We start from the raw sequence: 19,419 nt of genomic DNA on the forward strand, positions 1-19,419 counted from the left end.
GTATGTGGTCATATCTGAAATAGAAAAATTGGTACAAAATATTGGAATAAAAAATGATAAAGAGACGAATTACCATAAGGACAGGGATTTATGAACACATCTGTTTTATTAGATATTTAAAAAAACAGATAAAAATTATTATTACTATAAGCCTTGTGCTTTACTAAAAAGACACACATATTGAAATAGTATTTCTTAAAAATAAATCTTACCTTTATTGCTTGCATCAGGCATCTGTCAAAACTGTATCTGCCCCAAGTAAACTGCTAAATCATTGGGGTTCTCATGAAGTAAAGAAGGAGAAAACTTAAAGAAAAATTTTCCTTATTTACTAGAGATAAGAGGTAGTAAGTAGGGGATGTAACAGCTGGGGAAAGTAGGCTGATTTTTGGTAGAGAGGCAAGGGGAAGGTTTAGAAAAATGGTATTTGCACAGAGAAAACTTTCCATTTGTGCCTTCATTGCTACAAGATTTCTAAAGGTAGTCAGTAAGTATTTGATAAATAGCCATTGTGTTTTTCTAAATGAAGTATATGAAAGGGTCCTTGTCCTCAGGGATTGTACTGTTTTCATACTGGGGTAAGAGCACTGGATTTGAAATGAGAAAACCTGGATTTGAATTGTGATCCTTTTATCTTCCTTTCTAATGTAATATTGTACATTTTATGTTAACCAGTTGGAGATAGTTTTCCCTATATCAGAAGGCTGCCACGCATACATTTACCTAGGGTTGCTTTCTATTGTGATTCAAGAGTGTGAGAAAAAGAAAATAAAACAAGGAATTTCTGATAACCAAACACTAATATTTCTCAAAGATGTATGTTAACCCTTAATCACTTAGAGTCTTGAATATTAGGGTTCCTCTGGTAGTTTCCCATTACCCAATTATGACTTATTTTTTTTCCCTCTTTCTTCTCCCAACTTCCTATCATTCCTTATGCTTTTGGCCCTGTAAATGGCAAGGCCATTATGCAAGATGAGAGCAAAACTTCCAGAGCCATCTTTTTCCTTCTGACCTCAATATTCCTTCTCTGCCTTCCTTTTTATCTCCAGTGTCCACCATTCCAGCCCCCAGCCCCATCTCCAAGCATATTTTTGGGCAAGAATACTCCTTTATTATCCTCAGTCACTCAGAGAGGGTGAAAGGGAAGAGATCCTGGTACTTGCTTCATATCTTTTTTTTTTTTTGGCTTTTTGGAGGGGGGAGTGCAGGGCAGTTGGGGTTAAAGTGATTTACCCAAGGTCACATGGCTAGTAAGTATTAAGTGTCGGAAGCTGTATTTGAACTCAGGTCCTCCTGACTCCAGGGCCAGTGCTCTATTCACTATGCCACCTAGCTGCCCCTGCTTCATATCATTTAAGAGGAGGCATCCTTGTCTAAAAATAATCCCCATACTACCTAAAATTCTACTAATTAGTGATTCCGTTGGGTTATAAACATTAAACATCTCCTAGCTATAAAATTGTATGACTAATGTGTAAAGAGTGAGAGGGCCATTTATACCTTAGATTAGTAGATTAATCATTTTATTTTCGTAATACTTTGATGGAATGAGAATTTTCAGAAGAGGGAAAAGGAACACCATTGTAGTATGCAAACTTGGGTATCACAGAGGAGGTTGTGGATAGTTACCAGGCTTCATGAAGACTCTAGACTTCTAGAGGTTTGATGATAAGGGTTAGAAAGAAGGTATCATTACTGGGTAGCAAGGTGGTACAGTGGATAGAGTGCAGGGCCTGAAGTGAGTAAGACTCATCTTCTTGAGTTCAAATCCAGCCTCAGATGCTTAATAGTTGTGTGACCTTGGACAAGTCACTTCACCCTGTTTGCCTCAGTTTCCTCATCTGTAAAATTATCTTGAGAAGGAAATGGCAAACCACTCCAGTATCTGTGCCAATAAAACCCCTTATGGGGCCACAAGGAGTTAGACATGACTGAACTATAACAAAAATAGGTATTATATACAAATTGTAATTTAGAGACATACCGTGTTTCCCCGATAATAAGACACTGTCTTATTAAATTTTTTGGACAGAAAAACACCAGAGGGCTTATTTTCAGGGGAGGGCTTATTTTAATGAACATCGACAGCAATTTTAATAAACAGGTAAATGTGAACAAAAAAATGTACCTTTATTCAATAAGCAAATCACTGGGGAAGAACAGGATGACGCGCTCACTGCTGCAGCTCTGATTGGATGCAGCTCAGAGCACAGCGTGCGTTTCACGGGGCAGGGAGGAACGGTGCATACAGAGGGTACCGTAATGTAGCGTGTAGCGCAGGGGATCACCTTCACTACAGTAGCAATCTCAATAGGGCTTATTTTCGGGGGAGGGCTTATTTTCGAGGAATCTTACACAGTAAGGGGAGGGTTTATTTTCGGGATAGGTCTTATTATCGGGGAAACACGGTATACCCATTGAAATATCAGAGAATGTCCTATGCAGATTCTAAGCAGAAGAGGGACCATTTTCAGTTGTATTTCCTCCAAATTCTATATACAGATGCTATTGCACCAGTGGATTATATTAAGAGCCCTATTGATGATATACACAGTAATTCAAAAGAGATAGGCCTAACTGTCTAGACTGAAAGACTAAAATGGATGAATGAATGCATATAGTCTAGATTGTGACATCCAGATGAATGAGGGCCCAAGTGAGCTAGTTCATTAGTTCTAGCTCTCTGTGTATGTATATATTGGACAGGTACTGTGCTGGCCCAGAATATAATAGATGGCATGGCACTTTCAATGATTTTAAGCAATTTTCTGCCTGTATTTTTAGTAATAAAATTATCTCAGCAATGCTCTATGTCTGTGAATCATGGAATACCATGATCTCAGCAAAATCAAAACTGCAAGTCATCTGATGGGTAACAAAAAAGATTGATAGTAAGTGTAAGTAGGCCGAAGTATATTTACCAGTGATGACTTTGGTATCATAGCCAAACTGAGAGAATACATTTTCAGTGTCAATTGTAATATTTAAACCTAGATTCTATAATTATGTGAGACAGTTGTTATTTAGGAAAATAGTTTAAAAATCTACTTGACCTGAAAGTTTTCCCAGCTCCTTTTGAATGTGAACATAGCAAGAAAATGCTTAGTGAGGGAAGTAATTTGCTGGACTGGAACATAAACATCCAAATTTTATATATAGATTTCCCACTAATTAACTGAGTATTTATATATCATTTCTCAGGGCCATAGTTTTGCCACCTGTGACCTGGAAGTGATACTATACTTCTGCTACAGAGCTCAGAGGGGTGTTGCTTGTTAACCAAATATAGAAGGTATAGTACCTAGAATGCTGAAGAAAGCAGAGAAATGGAGGTATTTTTCTTTTTCTTGTAAGAATTCAGACAAGATTTGCATTGAAATTGTGTCCCTGGCCTTTGACCCTGAAGCTAAAGTGATGTCAGATGAGAGCATCCAGCAAGTGTATGTAGAGTACAGATTTCATGATCTGCCCTTGTCGGAGACGGAGACACCTGTATCCCTTCGGAAACCCCGGGCAGGGGAAGATATCCACTTTCATTTCAACAAAGGTAAAAACCAACCTTCCTACTGTTCAAGCAGATTCTCTGTTGGTCAGGGGTCCTGTGGACAGAATGGGGAAAAGAACACTGACAAAATATTTGGACTGAGAACCTTCTCCAACTTGTCCTGAGGGATTATTCTGGTCCTTTATAGGGTCTTAGACTTGGTAGTGGAGGTAGTGAGTTATCTGTAAAAGAATATATTATCAGATTACCATAACTACTGAGTGTTTCCTAGGAGTGCTTGAGACTGGATTTATGTGGTAGGAGAAAAATCTGATATCTGCCAGATCACACAGCTTCTACTAAGCATTCCTGGGATTTCATTATGTCTTGGACTAGAGGTGGGGAACCTGCAGCCTTGAGGCCACATGTGGCCCTCTAGGTCCTCAAGTATGGCTCTGACTGAATTGAAACTTTACAGAACAAATCTCCTTAATAAAAGGATTTGTTCTGTAAAACTTGAACTCCGTCAAAAGGCTGTACCTAAGTACCTAGAAGGCCACATGTGGCCTTGATGCCACAGGTTCCTCACTCCTGTCCCAGACCTTTACTTGGACAGTTTGGGAGATGCATCTGGCTTTTTGTTCTATGAGGAGCAAGGTGATAAAAGTAGAAAGAGCCCTGGACTTGTAATCAGAACTGGGTTCTAATTCTACCTCAGGTACTTAGGAGCTGTGAGACCATGGGAAAGTCACTTGATTACAGTTGCCCTATCTGTAAAATAGGGCTGGCAAAAAAAATGCTGGCACTACCTACTTTTTAGGGTGGTCATAGAGAAGTTCTTTGTAAACCTCAAGATGCTAGATAAATGTGATTTGGATATTGTGACCAAAACTTAGGTTTCCCTTTCTTCTGTATAGTGATAGACCTGAACCCAGTGGAACATGGAGACCGAAGGAAGTTTCTCTTTTCTATGTTGCAAGAAAAAAATCCTGAGCAGAGGCAGTAAGTACCTTCTATTTATTCTTGGGGAATGGACCTATACTGTAGTGGGTTCTCTAACCTAAGGCCTATGTCACACTGCTGGATACACAGGGTGTCCTTTTCAAGGTCCTTTATATTTTGATTTAACACATTCCCTGAAATCTGAGTTACTGAGAAACTAAATATCAGTTGTTTGTGGCAACCTAGTCATCTAAGCTTACTTGGAGAGTATAGTTCACATCCTCATGTGTGCCCCAACCATTGGTAGTGCTGTTTTTGTTGATGAATCAGTATTTGAATATTGACAGGGTGTTGTACAAGTCAGACAAGAGACTATATCCCTGGCTTCTCCTTCAATCTTTATGATCCAAGGCAGTCTAATCTGTCCAACATATAATAATGCTAGCCCACAAATATTGAAGCTGTTTTTACTATGACTTTCTGTTTACATTTTTTCTTTGTAGGTTTATTTTTTTAAAAAAGTATTTGTAAACTTAATAATCATTAACAAAAAAACTTCCCAAAATGAAAAAAACAAGAGGTAAAATCTTAAATGTGAAACACTTGGGTATGAGGGACATTCATAGGTCACACATATGAAGTTTTTCCATTAAGGAGGTGATTTTAGAGCAGCTGCTGAAGACAACTGGAAAAAATGAGATCTGATATAATTACCCCGAAAAAAGATGGAGGAAGCCATAATAACCTATGTGCCTGCTTTATCATCTCATAAAATGTTTATGAGAATGATCTATACACTTACACATATCCTTAATGAAAATATAAGAATGGAATTGGTACTTTCACAAATGATTTTATGCAAGAGAGCACACATCTTCATGTCACAAAATTGCCTGAAAGGTGTAGGGAATACAATATTCCACTTTTATTTTTACAAAAATGATTGTGTGAAAGGCAGTCTTAAATGCTCTCATACAAAGTCATCTCCCTTGCATATGTTGACAGTAATGATGGGTACTCTTTATATAGCACTTTGAGATAACGCCTAACATCAGTGTCACTAGTGATGTAAAATGGGGGAGAGAGAGATGCTTGTGAAAGGTGTTTTCTCCTGTCATGGAGGATGAATTTGAGAGTCCAAACGGAAAACGGATCCCTTACAGGTGAGGTCCTCCAGATACCCCTGTCTGTAGATAAAATTGTGCTGACCATATATATCAAAGACCTTCTTAATGATGTTTCTGTCACCTCAAAAGAGATCAACCTAACACTCTACAGGAAAAAACAGATGAACAAAGTATGCCTACTATCCAGACTGTGACATTCCTTTGGAAAGTCTGCTCATTATTTTATTAGTGTATATATCTTGGATTAGTTATAGGTAGATGAGGAATCTCATTTCATTGAAGGAAAACATAGGTTATTTTGCATTTGGAAAACTCTGCAGTGCTTTCAACAATCCTAAACTGTTCTTTGAGACAAGAGATAAATTTTTTAACAATGGGTTGTAACTGAGGAAGGGAATCTGGGAGTCACTGTGGATTAAAGACTTGGCTTAGTGGGTGAGCTGCTCTGTCCAACAAAATGCTGAATACTACCCTACCTTCGTACCCAGTAACATCAATATTCTTCTAGTGATGTTAAATAGCTATGAATCATGGAAAACAATCTCTGAAGAATAAAAATTGCAAATATGTAAATGTCCTTGACTTTGTGGTAGTTTAGAGCTTGATGCAATAAGTACAATGTCATCTTGCAAGCAGGAGCATCTGAAGGACTTTACCATCCACAGAGAACCTATCTTTCCTTTCTCCAAGAGGGAATGGAGAAGAACATGATTGGGTTAAAGTAGGCAACAGAATATTGCCAATGGCTTGTGAGCAAGAATGTTATAAGACTTCCTCTAATAAAGTATGATTGGAAAAAGAAGCGGGTCATGTGGGAGAAAAGAGTAACAAGCAGCTCAGTACACATGGAATGTAAAAATGCTGGAGGAAAGCTGTCAACATATTGGGTGGATTCCTTTAAGTCACACAGGATGGGTGACCGGGCATTTCTAGGTTGTGTTCTGCATCACTGTGGTTAACTTCTCTGTCTACAGTAATCACAGATCCATTGAAGCAGGCTTCCCATTCCTCTTTTTTTGGAATAGTTGTAACCCATCTCGTTTATTTGCTTTGGCCACTATTGCTATGGGATGCTTTGGTATCTAGGCTACTCCTCAAAATGCTACCATGACAGCCATTTGAAACTGAAGGCTAGAAACCTTGAACTTCCAATGACTAGGGCTTCCCCCTTTGGAGGCTGGTGGTACTGCTAGAGGACCTTTCAAAGTCAAGAAAAAAGGAGTAAGAAGCAAACAAATTTAGCTAAATGAGCTATTCTTACCCTAGTTTTTTTCCTTTTACCCACAAGCTTGAGTTTTTGTCAAAATTTCTTTGATTAAAAAAAAAAAAAGACATTTAAACCTGTAATTGCAATTATCTACTTAGACACAGACTCTACCAGTGTCTGGAACCCAATGGAGTTCAAATACATAGTTGTCTTTACCTGACCACTGTCTGCAACTTGAAGGTTGTGCGTGCTTATATTCTTGCTCCTTTATCCTTTTTCCTCTACCCTGCTCAGTTTGAATACCTTGTTGTTCTCTGGCCTGTTCTGAAGACAGTACTTTGTTTTCAGGGGGTGGTAGAGATGGGAAAGAGTGCTATGTAAACATGAGTTATTAAAAAACAAATCTTTCTCTAGTCCTTCCATCTTTTGTCATGTTCTTTCTACTAGTAAGCCAGTATGATAAAATAGAGATATTTATTTGGGCTTCATCCTGGCTCTGTCATTAACTAGTTTTGTATAAAATCATTTAGCCTCTCTGGGCAATTTGTTATTTTGCAAAATGATTTCCAAGGTTTCTTCCAGTGCCAAGAGTCTGATCTTGATTTCTGTCCATTCCTTGCTCTTTTCTGAAACCTCTCCTCAAAACAGTATTTTGTGGGCTTTTTTTTAACCCTGAAAGACAATCCACCAACAGACAATTTAAAAAATAAATGACTCTGTCCTTATAACTATCCCTGAAGAGGTCATCGTGTCCATTTCCTCTGTTAACTGGGGGAGTATGAAAAAAAATCTACGTTTATTAGTATATATGATTGGATAAAAAATATAAAGCCTGTTACAATGAATGCTGTCAAATGGTAGTATTTTTCTTTTTCAGACTGAAATTTATAGTAGTGAGTGATCCTGAAGAGCAAAAGAACGAATGTCAAGAAGTAGGCTATGCTTACTTGGAACTGTGGCAGATCCTGGATACAGGAAGAGACATTTTAGAACAAGAGATAGACAGTGAGTAAATTTACTTCCAAGGCATCTCATTAATGTACACTTTTTCTTTTTTTGCCTTTATAATTATAACTGCAAAGATGCTACTAAATTTATAATATTTTTTGGTTGTCATTTAATTGCAGCTAACTCTAAAGTTGACCTATTACTACCCTACGTAGTAGTCCAGGACTGAGCTTTTTTAATAACATCAAACCATTGCTGTATGCCTTTTTAATTCTTTTATTGGGTAATTTTTAGAAAACCAAATTTCATTTTCATAAATAAACAGGACTTTTCCTGGATTCTGTAAAATCTGTTAGGCATTAATTTTTAATATTAATTTTCTGCCTTTTCTTTGATTATAGAAGTTTCTAAAGAAATCTGTTTTTGAAAAAAAGACCCTGAAAGAATTGTGGCTCCATTTATTCCTTCACAAGAGACAGCCAAGACTTTAAATGGCTTTGTCTTAAGTATTTCAAGGGACCATGGAGTAAAGTGAGGACTGGACTTTGGAATCAAGAGACCTGGGTGTGAATCCCAAGTCTTATACTTAGCAGTTGTGTGAACCAGGGTCAAGTTTCTTAACCTCCTCTAAGTCTCAATTTTCTTACCTATAAAATGAAGATAAATAACCTGTACAGCCTTAAGAGTTTAGTCATAAGGATTAAATGAATTATAGGTATAACATGTTTTCATCCTTAAAACACTATTATTTTCATTTGTCCTTGAGGAGACTGAGAGGCAGCATGACTTAAGTGGAGTTGGGCTTCAATACAGGAAGACCTAGCCCTGACTCATACATATAGGCCGTTATCCTAGGCAAGTCACTTAACCTCTTAGTTGCTCTAGTTTGAGAGTAGAAGGTACAGAAAAATGATGGTAGTGGAGGATTTCCCTGACACTACTAAAGAAATAATAGGTCCACGCCCCCTGTCCCATGAGGTGATTCACCTACCAATCATACCTACTGGCCCTTACCTCCCAGAACAGAGTGAAGAAAAGCTAATGCTGCTCCTTTCATGTTTTCTCTTTTGCAATAGTCATCAACTCCCAGGACAAAGCCACCTCCATTGGAAAACTGAAAGTGTCCCTTCAAGCAACTGATGCACTTCAGGCCATTTTTAAAGAGATGAATGAAGATACGCATTTGTGATAAAGCAGATGCAAGGGGTCTCTTATTTAGAACTGAATATATCACAGGGTGATTTTGAGGGGACCATTGTAAAAGTCTGCTTACAAAGTGCTTTGCTATTCCACAGATTTATACCCCTATACATTTAATCAGTGACATCTAGTGTCTCCCTCACTATCATGGAGAAAGCCTGGACTCATTGTTACCTTTGTCTGGTACCAACTTTACAATGACTTACTATCTTTCCAATATGGCTCCTGTAGTGCAAGGTCTTGGTACTTCATTAGGGAAGAAAGCAGACTTGAGATCTATTCATGACCTCTTTCAGGCTACTTTGGGAACTGTACAAAAGAACTGTCACAAGAGGTGAACTTACAAAAAAACACATTTTATTCATCTTTTAGTTCTTCCAAAGTTGAAAATATCAAGTCCTACTGCTAAGGAGAAAAAAACAAAACAAAAAGCCTCTCTCTCTCCTAAAGTCACAGGACACAGAGTGATCTGTTCTGGGACGGGTGAGTGCAGAGGACTAAGAGGGGAGATGGCAAGCAAAAACCCCTCCTAAATACTTAAAACAAACAAAAAAAAAAACTGTTCAACAGAAACTGTGATAAATACAGGACAATGCAAGACAAGTAAAAATGAAGAACAGTGACCAGTGGCTATGTTGTCTTTCTTTCCCCCCTTCTTTTCTTTCCCTGATAGGATCTTCTAAGATACTGAATAACTTTTCTCATCCAGAATTGTTGTTGCTTCAAAACAACCCCTCTAGATTTCTTTAGGAGTCATATATGGGGCACAACTATTCCTTCTTGGGTGAGAAGTTCATACAGAAAAGCAGTATTATTTTCTCTTGCCCACTCTCTGTAGACACTTAGAATTTCTGGGGAAAAAAGTGTGACAGTGAGGCAGGGAAACACTGCTTGTCTCATCTTTGGAGACAGCAGGAAGACCTTGCATGAGTTGAGAAGGTAGGTAGAGACAATGACAACTACTGAAGTTGCTGCATGGAACTTATGGATTATAACAGCCTTTAGGAACTGCTGATCACCCTCAAAAGAACCTTTTCTTGACTACTGCAAGAACTGGGGAAAGAATTATGGCAACAGGGTAGGACAGGAGGAGAGATTGAGCCTGCTGGTCAGGATCCAGGGTGCAGGCAATGCCCTATACCACCACTCTATAAAAAGGATACCTTTGAGCTGCCACAGAATCCATGTGGCTCAGAACTCAAGCCCCTTGGAAATGGGTTACATATGGGTATCAATAATCAGAAGCCAACAAGGTCTTCCTGGCAGAGGATGACAGAGAAAAAGAGAGGAAGGAAACTATATTAATAGTTGATGCCTCTGGCCTTCTTCAAGAATACCTTTCCCCTTGGCATCTGTGTGGGGCCATTGATTGGTGTACGTCATGGTCTCAGGACATGTAGGCTGGTGGGCCCTGGAATTCACTGAGTAGATTGGTCCATACAAAATGGCCCCAAAACCCATGAACACAAATGGCAAAAAGTCAAAGAAAACGAAGGGAAAAATACAGTTTCTATGTCATGTAAAATATTTAGGGGGTTGGCTGGAGGAAGAAGGGATTATAAGGTGAAAGTTCAAATCTACTTCCTCTTTTTCTTGGGTGGTGCAGAGCTGTGTCTGGAGCCACGGCTGGAGCTACGGCCTGAGCTATGCACAGAACCCTTTCTTTTCCGGCTCATGCTCCGGCTTTGTTCCTCCTCTTCTTCATAACGGCTCTCACGGTCAGCTAGGAAGAAAGACGAGGTAACTATCAATAAACTCTGTATTAGACTCTCAGATTCCTGATAAAACTATCCTGTCCCTCCACACATTTCCAAGATAAAGCCAGTTCTTCACAAATGGATCTTTCAGCAGGTACCTCTCGTCCCTCAAGCCCCATGTGGCCCTGTCTTCTCCTGCTCTGGGCCCCCTGCAGTCTGAGTGGTTTCGGTGCCTGGAACAGAGGCTCCTAGTACTGGGCTGCTGCCTGCCACCCTCAAGCTGGGGAGCTGAATTTGTGTAATGCAAATTTACATAAAGTGAGAACTGTTTGTACTACATTCCAAACTCAGAAACCACCCCTTGGGAATTAGGTGAAAGAAGCATGGAGACCATCAAAGCACAATTTTGGTGCCTAACAGCATGCTTTAGGAAAATTTCCCTTAATTCTTAGGTAGGGCTAGAAGTATAAATTCAGGTTTGGCTTCAGGGAAGAGATTTGGTGCAGTAAAGTTTTTGGTTACAAGGGTCTCTAAGCAGGTTGTCTGGTTCTTAATTAAACTGTACTGAGCTGCTGGATGTGCTTTACAACTAACTATGCAGGCCTCTTCTGATTCACTTTAGATGTAGAATGACATAGAATCCCCATCTGATTATCTGGACAATCCTAGGCCATGTCATAGGCTTGGATGTGTAAGAAAAGGATCTAAGGAGGTACATTCTTATTCACAGAATATTCATGGCCAATTTCCAGACCTAGATTTTCCTCCTCCTGTGCTCCTTAGAACTAGAGCACTGGTGTCAGATCAGTTTTTAAGAGTTACCCGCCTTACTCAGTAGGTTACCCCACCAACATTACAAAGCTGCATGAGAAGCTTGTGCTCCCAACATCCTTAGCCAACTCACCTTTTCTTGCTTCTTCCTCCAGTTCATCCCAGTCTTTTCCACTTTCTTCTTCACTGCCCAGTGACTCCTTGGAATAATCTGGAACAGAACAGATTCAGTTTTAGTAAGCTGGTTAGAGGATTCAAGGGCCAGAGTGGATGTGGAAGATAGGTTTCTTTTTCCCTAACAAGTTATATCAAATAAAGTTGCATCTGGTGAAGATTTCAGTCCCAGGAAGAAGAAAGTGATAAGATGAATTAAAGATAATAAGAGTCCAAGATGTTAGGTAAGAAGGAAGGACAAAGGAAAAGAAATTCTTATTCCTCTTAAGGCTCCTGCCTCTGTTATTTTATGTACTTTTCTGATTTCCCTTAACTATAACATTTCCTTCTCAATCCTGAATATTTAATCACATAAATTTTCACACCTTAGGGCCAGGCGTGAAGCCACACCTAGGCTTGGGCTGGGAAAAGAAGTGGGATAACCGAAGGGAGGGGAAGTTAAAACTAGGATGCAGATAGTATGACAAAATTGGTGATAATACAAGAGATAGGGCTAAGGTGGGGTAAAAAACTAGTGGGCTAGGTATAAATATTATTACAAGCATAGGCAGTAGACTTGGGAGTGGTCAAATGGACAAGAATGGTTTGAAAATATGCTGAGAACTTCAGATAAATGGGATGTAGGGGAATAGGAATAGAGAATAGTGAAGTCAGCTTATATTAGCAAATTGATGAGTAGTTAGTATAAGAGCATGGGTGCAATTTTTTAATAAGCACCTGCACAGGCCCTGTAACCTGAAGATTTGGAGACCTAAATCTCAAAGTAATCAAATAGTAATTCAGCTGGATGGGAACGGATAAAATGATCTGAAATAACGAGGATTATTAGATAACTGGACTGAGCTGCCTTCTATTTAAACCCACTGAAACGGTCGTCGCCATGACAAATGACCCTAAAAATACACACCTGATTCCTCTGCTTCTGAGGAATAATCTTCATCACTATCCTCCTCCTCTTCTTCATATTCATCTTCCGAAGGATTAAAAGTTTCATCTTCAATTTCAGACTCCGAGTCTCCAACCTCAGCATCACTTCCCTAATATAACAGCAGACTATGATAAGAAGGCATTTCATATTTTAAAGCTTCCACCAATAATTTAGTGAATCCTTTCAAAACAATAGTTCTAGTTCCATTCTACATGAGGAAATTGAGGTGTAAAGGTAAAGCCAAGAGATAAAGGGCACTTGTCCGAGATCACTACAGTCAATATAAAAGAGTTTGGTTTGGATCAAGCTCTTAGATTTGTAGACTCTTAAAACTAAAAGGAATCTCAGAGATTACCTAATCCAACCTCCTCTTTTATTTATTTATTTTTGCTTTTTGGCGGGGGAGGGCAGGGCAATTGGGGGTAAGTGACTTGCCCAAGGTCACACATCTAGTAAGTGTCTGAGGCTGGATTTGAACTCGTGTCCTCCTGACTCCAGGGCCAGTGCTCTATTCATTGTGCCACCTACCCACCCCCAAACTCCTCTTTTATTAACCAAGTCAAAAAGTATAATGACCTTTTTATACTTGGGAAATAGAAAAGATATCCTCCTACTTCTCTATTTCTGAAAAGATCAGTTTCTTTTTCCTTTAGGTAAATTAAAAACTAAGAGACTGTTCTCAGAGAGGAGACTGTGGTACGGAGGATGATTTTTAGAAAGTAGCTTCTTATGAGTGTCTAATATTTTCTGAAGACCAAAGGTTATTTCAAAGGCTAAAAAAACATATTCAGAATATGTCTCATGATTTGGAAAAACAAAACAAAACAAAAAACCAAAACCAAACCCCCCTCAAAACCCAAACAAACAAACAAAAAAAAAACCCCAAGACAACCAAAAAATCCCCAAAACAACCTACTCCCCCCAAAAAACAAAACCAAAATAGTAGAAGGATATTACTGCAGAAAGAAAACAGATTTGAAATCAACGGACTGTGTCTGTGTCTTAGGTCTGTGCCCTAGTTCTGTGTGATACCCTGAACAAGTCAATTTCTCTGAGGCTCAGTTTTTCTCAAATGTAAAGTTGGGAAATATTTGTGATAATAAAATTATGCAAATTTATCTACAGCTATAACAAATGTGTGCTATTATTTGATCTATGATTTACCTGTAAGGTGGATTAGAGGAGAGTGGTCCAAACTCAACATTGTTCTCCTGACTTCCTCCTCTCAAGTGGGTCTGGTCTTTTTTGCTCATATGTCAATCTCCTTTCCCCCATCCATCCAAAAGGTACTGAAGGTATTGGGTAACCTTGCACATATCAGCCACTGACCTGTTCTTGAAACCCTAAGTTCACATACCTCACCTTCAGGCTCCAAGAAAGACCAGCCACCTTGTTCAAAAAAGCCCTCAGGATCATCCACAATAGTCTTCATGATTTTGGTCCAGTTGAGGGACTGTACTCCTTCAGTGTACTTCAGGTCACAGGAACTAAAGGAGATACATAACATCAAAACTAAAGTCCCTCAATATATATATTTTTTAAAGCAATTGGGGTTAAGTAACTTGTTCAAGGTTACATGGCCAGGTGTTTCTGGGTGGGTGCTAAGTGTCTGAGCCTGGGATTCGATCTCCAGGTCATCCTGACAGTGGAGCCGGTGCTCTTACTCGCTGTGCTACCTGGCCGCCCCAAAGTCCCTCAATATTACTAAATAGTAAAGTCTTACTTTAATCACTAACACAGCCAAACATATAAATAAAAGACATTTGCCTAAATATAAGAAAACACATATTCCTTGTATAAGGCCATTAAATTATGTCCAAGTGCCCCCAAAAATCTGCCAAAGTACTAGTCCTCACTGTAAAGCTCTCCTTAATTGCTAGGATATTTCTTTTTTAACTGTTTTTCTTTTATCTGTCTACATTACTTTTTTTCCAAAAAGAATTTTTATTAATCTTTTATTTTCATGTCATTAAATACACGAGAGAATCTGAAAATTACACACAACATTCCACATCTGTGTACTGTCTGCTACTTAAATTGTTGTAGTCATTGTTTATATTTTTTTCTTGGCTTCTACTAAATTCATGTGCCATAACTTATTTATCCATTTCCCAATCAATGGGCATTTGCTACTACAAAAAGTATAGCTATAAAAACTTTGGTGCATAGACAGGAGTCTTTCTTCTTGTCAATGACCTACTTGTAGCATGTGGCTAGTAGTGCAATCTCGGCATTAAAACGCACAGCATTTCAATAATTTTATTTGCTTAATTCCAAACTGCTTTCCAAAATGGTTATACTGCATCCACACCTCCACCAATAATACAGCAGTGTGCCTATCTTCCCACCTCCACTCCCGAAAATCAATCATTTCCATCTTTTGTCATCTTTGCCAGTTTGTTGGGCGTGAGGTGACACCTTAAGTTTATTTATTTTATTAATTTGTTTGTTTCCTTTTAGTTTACAGGATTCAATTCCACAATTCCTTGAATTTCACATTTTGTCCCCCTCCCTATGGCGGCTTATAGTCAAGTATAGGATCTGTAAATACTTTCACGTTATTCATTGGTCAGGTTATAAGGACAGATTGTACCAGCTGGAATGAAAAATGGTAAAGAGGACATAAAACCAAATTAAGAGAAGGAAAAAGATCAGGTATTTTGCTTCCACCTGGATATAAACTTTGTTCTTTCTAGTTCTTTCTCTGGATACACATATTTCTCTCCATCATGAGTCTTTTGGGATTAACTTACATCACTGCATTACTGAGAAGAGTCCAGTCTATCAAAGTTGGTCATCACACATACGTTGTGTCTATAATTGTGTACACATTTTTCCTGGTTCTACTCTTCTCACTCAGCATCAGTTCTTTTAAGCCTCTCCAGGTAAATATGAAGACCGTCTGCTCCTCGTTTCTTATAGCACAATAGTATTCCATAACATGCATATACCACAACTTGTTCAGCCATTCCCCAATTGATGGGCACCCCCTTAATTTCCAATTCTTTGCTACCACAAAAAGAGCTGTTATAAACATTTTTGTACATATGGGTCTTTCTCTCATTTCTATGATCTCTTTGGGATATAACCCTAGGAGTGGTATTGCTGGATCAAAGGGTATGAAAGTATTTATAGCCCTTTGGGCATAATTCTAGATTGCGCTCCAGAAAGGCTGGATCAGTTCACAACTCCACCAGCAATGTATTAGTGTTCCAATTTGCCCACATCCTCTCCAGCATTTGTCATTTTCCTGTTTTGTCATCTCAGCCAATCTGACTGGTGAGATGTGGTACCTCAGAGTTGTTTTGATTTGCATTTCTCTAATCAATAGTGAATTAGCGCATTTCTTCATGTGCTTATAGATAGCTTTAATTTCTTCCTCTGAAAACTGCCTGTTCATATCCTTTGACCATTTATCAATTGGGGAATGATCCTTAAGTTCATTTTGATTTACATTTCTCATGTTATTAGTGATTTGAAGCATTTTTCCCCCAGTGCATTCTTAGCCCATGCTGCCTTATTGCAAACCCCAAAAATTTCATACATAGTTGCAGAGTTTCCAACTTAGGTTTTTAAAAACAGTTCTTCTATACGATCAAAAGAATAAAAGCTCTCCTTCAAACCCCCAAAGATGCATAGATATAACAGCAAGCTGCTTTTCCAAAATTTCAGGTATGAAATTCTAACAATATTACATTGTAAAATATAATAACTATTTGAAGGATTTTCATATGGTTATTAATAGTCTGAATTTTTTCATTTGAGAACTATTTGCTCATAATCTTTGACCACTTATCTATTGGGGAATTAATTTCTACATTACCTCTAATGATTCTTTTTTTAACCAGTGCTGTACTTACCTTATTTTCTTTCTTTAACCCTATCTTCATTTTTCTTCTTCTTTCAATCCTTTCCCACTTCCACTGATATATCTTGGAAAAAGTACTTTGTCTAAAAGCATGTGGCCTCAATTATGGCCTGTTCAGTAGTCTCTGTATTTTACACAGGTGATAATTCCAATCAGTGTACTCTCTCCCAACTGTAGTGTGTAGGCAATGAAATTTAGCCATTATCTCCAATGAATTTATCCTTTCTTTGGGTCTTTTCTCTCCTTATCAAACATGTGATCCATAAAATATGAATGCCCTTTTATTTTTGCCAACTTCCCATAACACCTAGTAAAGTATTATTCTAAGTATTTTGTAAACTGCTATGGAAATGGGTTATAGGGGAGGTGATTAAATTATAGTGGGTGAGTGAGGAGGAATATAAAAGGAAAAAAATCAAGAAATGAAAACAAAAGTACTAGTAGTAATAAGATTTTAACTAAAAAACTTCTCAAGAATATTATCAGTATTACCTACACAGGGAGAAAAGCAACCCACCAAAAAATCATGAAAAAATATGCCAAATTATTAAGAGAAATGCAAATCAAAATTATTGAGGTTTCACCTTATACATATCAGGCAAAAATAATCAAAGAAGGAAAACAAATGTTGAAGGACCTATGAAAAGAGAGGTACAATATTAATGCGCTCTTGTTGGAGACATGAACAAGTCCAATAATCCTGTAAAATAATTTGAAATTATACTAGAAAAGTCACCAAACTATTTATCCTTTGACCCAGTCATATGACCATTATGTACAAACCTCAATAAGTTAAGAAGTTCTATGCATACACAAATACATGTATACATATATATACATGTTTACATAAGCATTTCTTTTTGTGATATATTTGTAGTGGCAAAGAAGTGGGAAGAAAGTGGGTTAATGGGAAATAGCTAAACAAATTATGGTATAGAAATGTAATATAATACTGTGCCTTCAGGGAGAATAACATGAAGAATTCAGTGACACTTGGAAAGACTAGTATGATACAGTAAGTATAACAATTTATATGATGACCACAAAACTATAAAGGAAAGCAACACTAAGTCTTCAGAACTCTGATCAATGCAGTTACTAGTCATGATTTTAGAAGACTAATAGTAGTACCTCTCTTGCTCCTCAAGCAGAGACATAATGGACTGTATGTACAGAATAAGGCATTAAAAAAAATGACTGATGCACTGATTTGTTTTGCTTAACTGTACTTTGTGACAAAGCAGAGTTCTACTATTTGTAGTGGTGGGGGAGGTAATCTTTAGAAACTGACAGTTAATGATGCTGAGTGAGAAGAGTAGAACCAGGAGAAATTTGTACACAATTACAGACACAACGTATGTGTGATGACCAACTTTGATAGACTGGACTCTTCTCAGCAATGCAGTGATATAAGTCAATCCCAAAAGACTCATGATGGAGAGAAATATGTGCATCCAGAGAAAGAACTAAGTTTATTTTTTCCTTCTCTTATTTGGTTTTATGTCTTTACCAATTTTCATTCCAGCTGATACAATTCATCTTTATAACCAGACTAATGTATAATGTGAAAGTATTTACAGATCCTATACTTGACCGTATGCTGCGATGGGGGGAGGGGAAGGAGGGGGACAAAATGTGAAACTCAAGGAATTGTGGAATTGAATCCTGTAAACTAAAAGGAAACAAATTAAAAAAAAAGTGGGAAAAAAGGGGGGTCACAGTCAGACACGACTGAAATATAGTGACCCCCCCCCAAAATGCTTACTTTCAAAAAAAAAAAAAAAAAAAAAAAAAAAAGATTAAATTACGTGTCCAGGGTCACACAGATAGCATCTGAGTCTGGATTTGAACAACAAATAATGACTGAGAAGAATTTCACTCATAGGTTGGAGGTTGATTGGATGATAGATTCTTTTGGTCATGACAACCCATGAATTAAAGAAAAAATTTTAATATGAAAAAAAAAAAGAAATTGATAGTTAAATAAGAAAAATATCAATAAAACATTAAATTGAAATTATTCCCAATGTTTCTCTCTTAGACTTCAAAACCATTTCTCATAGACAAAAATTACATAACCACTTCTTTTAGATATTTTAAAGAGCAAATTCCACTCCTATTACCACTCTAATTCTTAAGGATGATTTCCCTTTTGTTAGCTCAGGTGGTCCCACTAGAGAAGCTTTTCTCTACCTGAAGTGTGGAAAACATCAAAACAATATGCTTTTGTTTATCTAATCTTTTGTTAGCAAATTTACAGAACTAGTAAGGAACATAATATTTTTAAATAAGAATCTGAAGTACTTTGAAGACATCTTGTATAAAATACTAAAAAAAAAAAAAAAAGAACTATATGTAGATACTGACTCACAAAGAACAATACTATGGCTAACTATTTGTTATAAAGGAGCTAGGCCCCAATTTTAAAGTTCTGATCTATGAACTCACCTAAAAAGGCAGGCTGATCTTAGGTACATCAATAGTTCTTTACATACCAGCTGCATAATTCTTGGTTATCAATAATCCCAGAATTTTAAGTTCCATGGAATAAAGACCCCTACTGGGTTAACTTACTTCAACCACTCCTTGATGGGGTCAAGAGAGGCCACAGGGATGGCATTGATCATTGTCACCTTCTTGCTGTAGTCCTTGTAGACTATTACCATATCAAAATTCTTCAGATGAAATTGGACTCGCTCAAAATGAATCAGTTCCACTTCATCCAATGTCACCACAAAAGGTGGCTGGGGGAGAAATGATCCATTACCTTCTGAGTATATCTGGAAATCCATGAGCATTTCCCCATCCTTGAAGAATTCTATTTAACATATCAAAGAGCTGCGCTGGCTTATTCTGCAATAGCTCAAACACACTAAGATGTCTGATAGAGTCAAAGACTTTTTGGGTGGGTGGGGATCTAAGAGAAGAGCCTTCTCTATTTTACAATTGAGTAAAATGAAATTAACTGGTTGGTAAAAGAGTTTCACAGCATTAAACTGTACCCTCAGGTAGAAAAATTTCAGTGGAATTTATAGCCAAAAGAACATTTTGAGAAGAAAGTTACAAATAC

General features: G+C 37.7%; 2 protein-coding genes across 3 annotated transcripts in view; one reads left to right on the plus strand and one right to left on the minus strand.

Annotated features, from left to right (window-relative positions):
- Positions 1-9,098, plus strand: part of RPGRIP1 (RPGR interacting protein 1) — a 31,404-nt gene extending 22,306 nt beyond the window's left edge. For both annotated transcript variants that reach the window (XM_069097781.1, XM_069097783.1), the window contains 4 exons: positions 3,358-3,550; positions 4,405-4,489; positions 7,641-7,768; positions 8,788-9,098. In XM_069097781.1, the coding sequence (XP_068953882.1) occupies positions 3,358-3,550; positions 4,405-4,489; positions 7,641-7,768; positions 8,788-8,900 (519 nt within the window). In that variant the 3' untranslated portion in view covers positions 8,901-9,098. The remainder of the gene's footprint in view (positions 1-3,357; positions 3,551-4,404; positions 4,490-7,640; positions 7,769-8,787) is intronic.
- Positions 9,099-9,246: 148 nt separating this feature from the next.
- The window catches only part of SUPT16H (SPT16 homolog, facilitates chromatin remodeling subunit), a 36,480-nt gene continuing 26,307 nt past the window's right edge, over positions 9,247-19,419 (minus strand). Inside the window, exons 22-26 of the mRNA XM_069097780.1 lie at positions 18,924-19,093; positions 13,839-13,968; positions 12,461-12,590; positions 11,513-11,590; positions 9,247-10,634 (exon numbers count right to left, since the gene is read on the minus strand). Of these exons, the coding sequence (XP_068953881.1) occupies positions 10,489-10,634; positions 11,513-11,590; positions 12,461-12,590; positions 13,839-13,968; positions 18,924-19,093 (654 nt within the window). The 3' untranslated portion in view covers positions 9,247-10,488. The remainder of the gene's footprint in view (positions 10,635-11,512; positions 11,591-12,460; positions 12,591-13,838; positions 13,969-18,923; positions 19,094-19,419) is intronic.

The sequence above is a fragment of the Petaurus breviceps genome, unplaced genomic scaffold (assembly GCF_028583685.1).
Source record: "Petaurus breviceps papuanus isolate PSGF00001 unplaced genomic scaffold, PetGlider_PUasm1.0 37, whole genome shotgun sequence".
In the NCBI taxonomy this organism is placed as follows: Eukaryota; Metazoa; Chordata; class Mammalia; order Diprotodontia; family Petauridae; genus Petaurus; species Petaurus breviceps.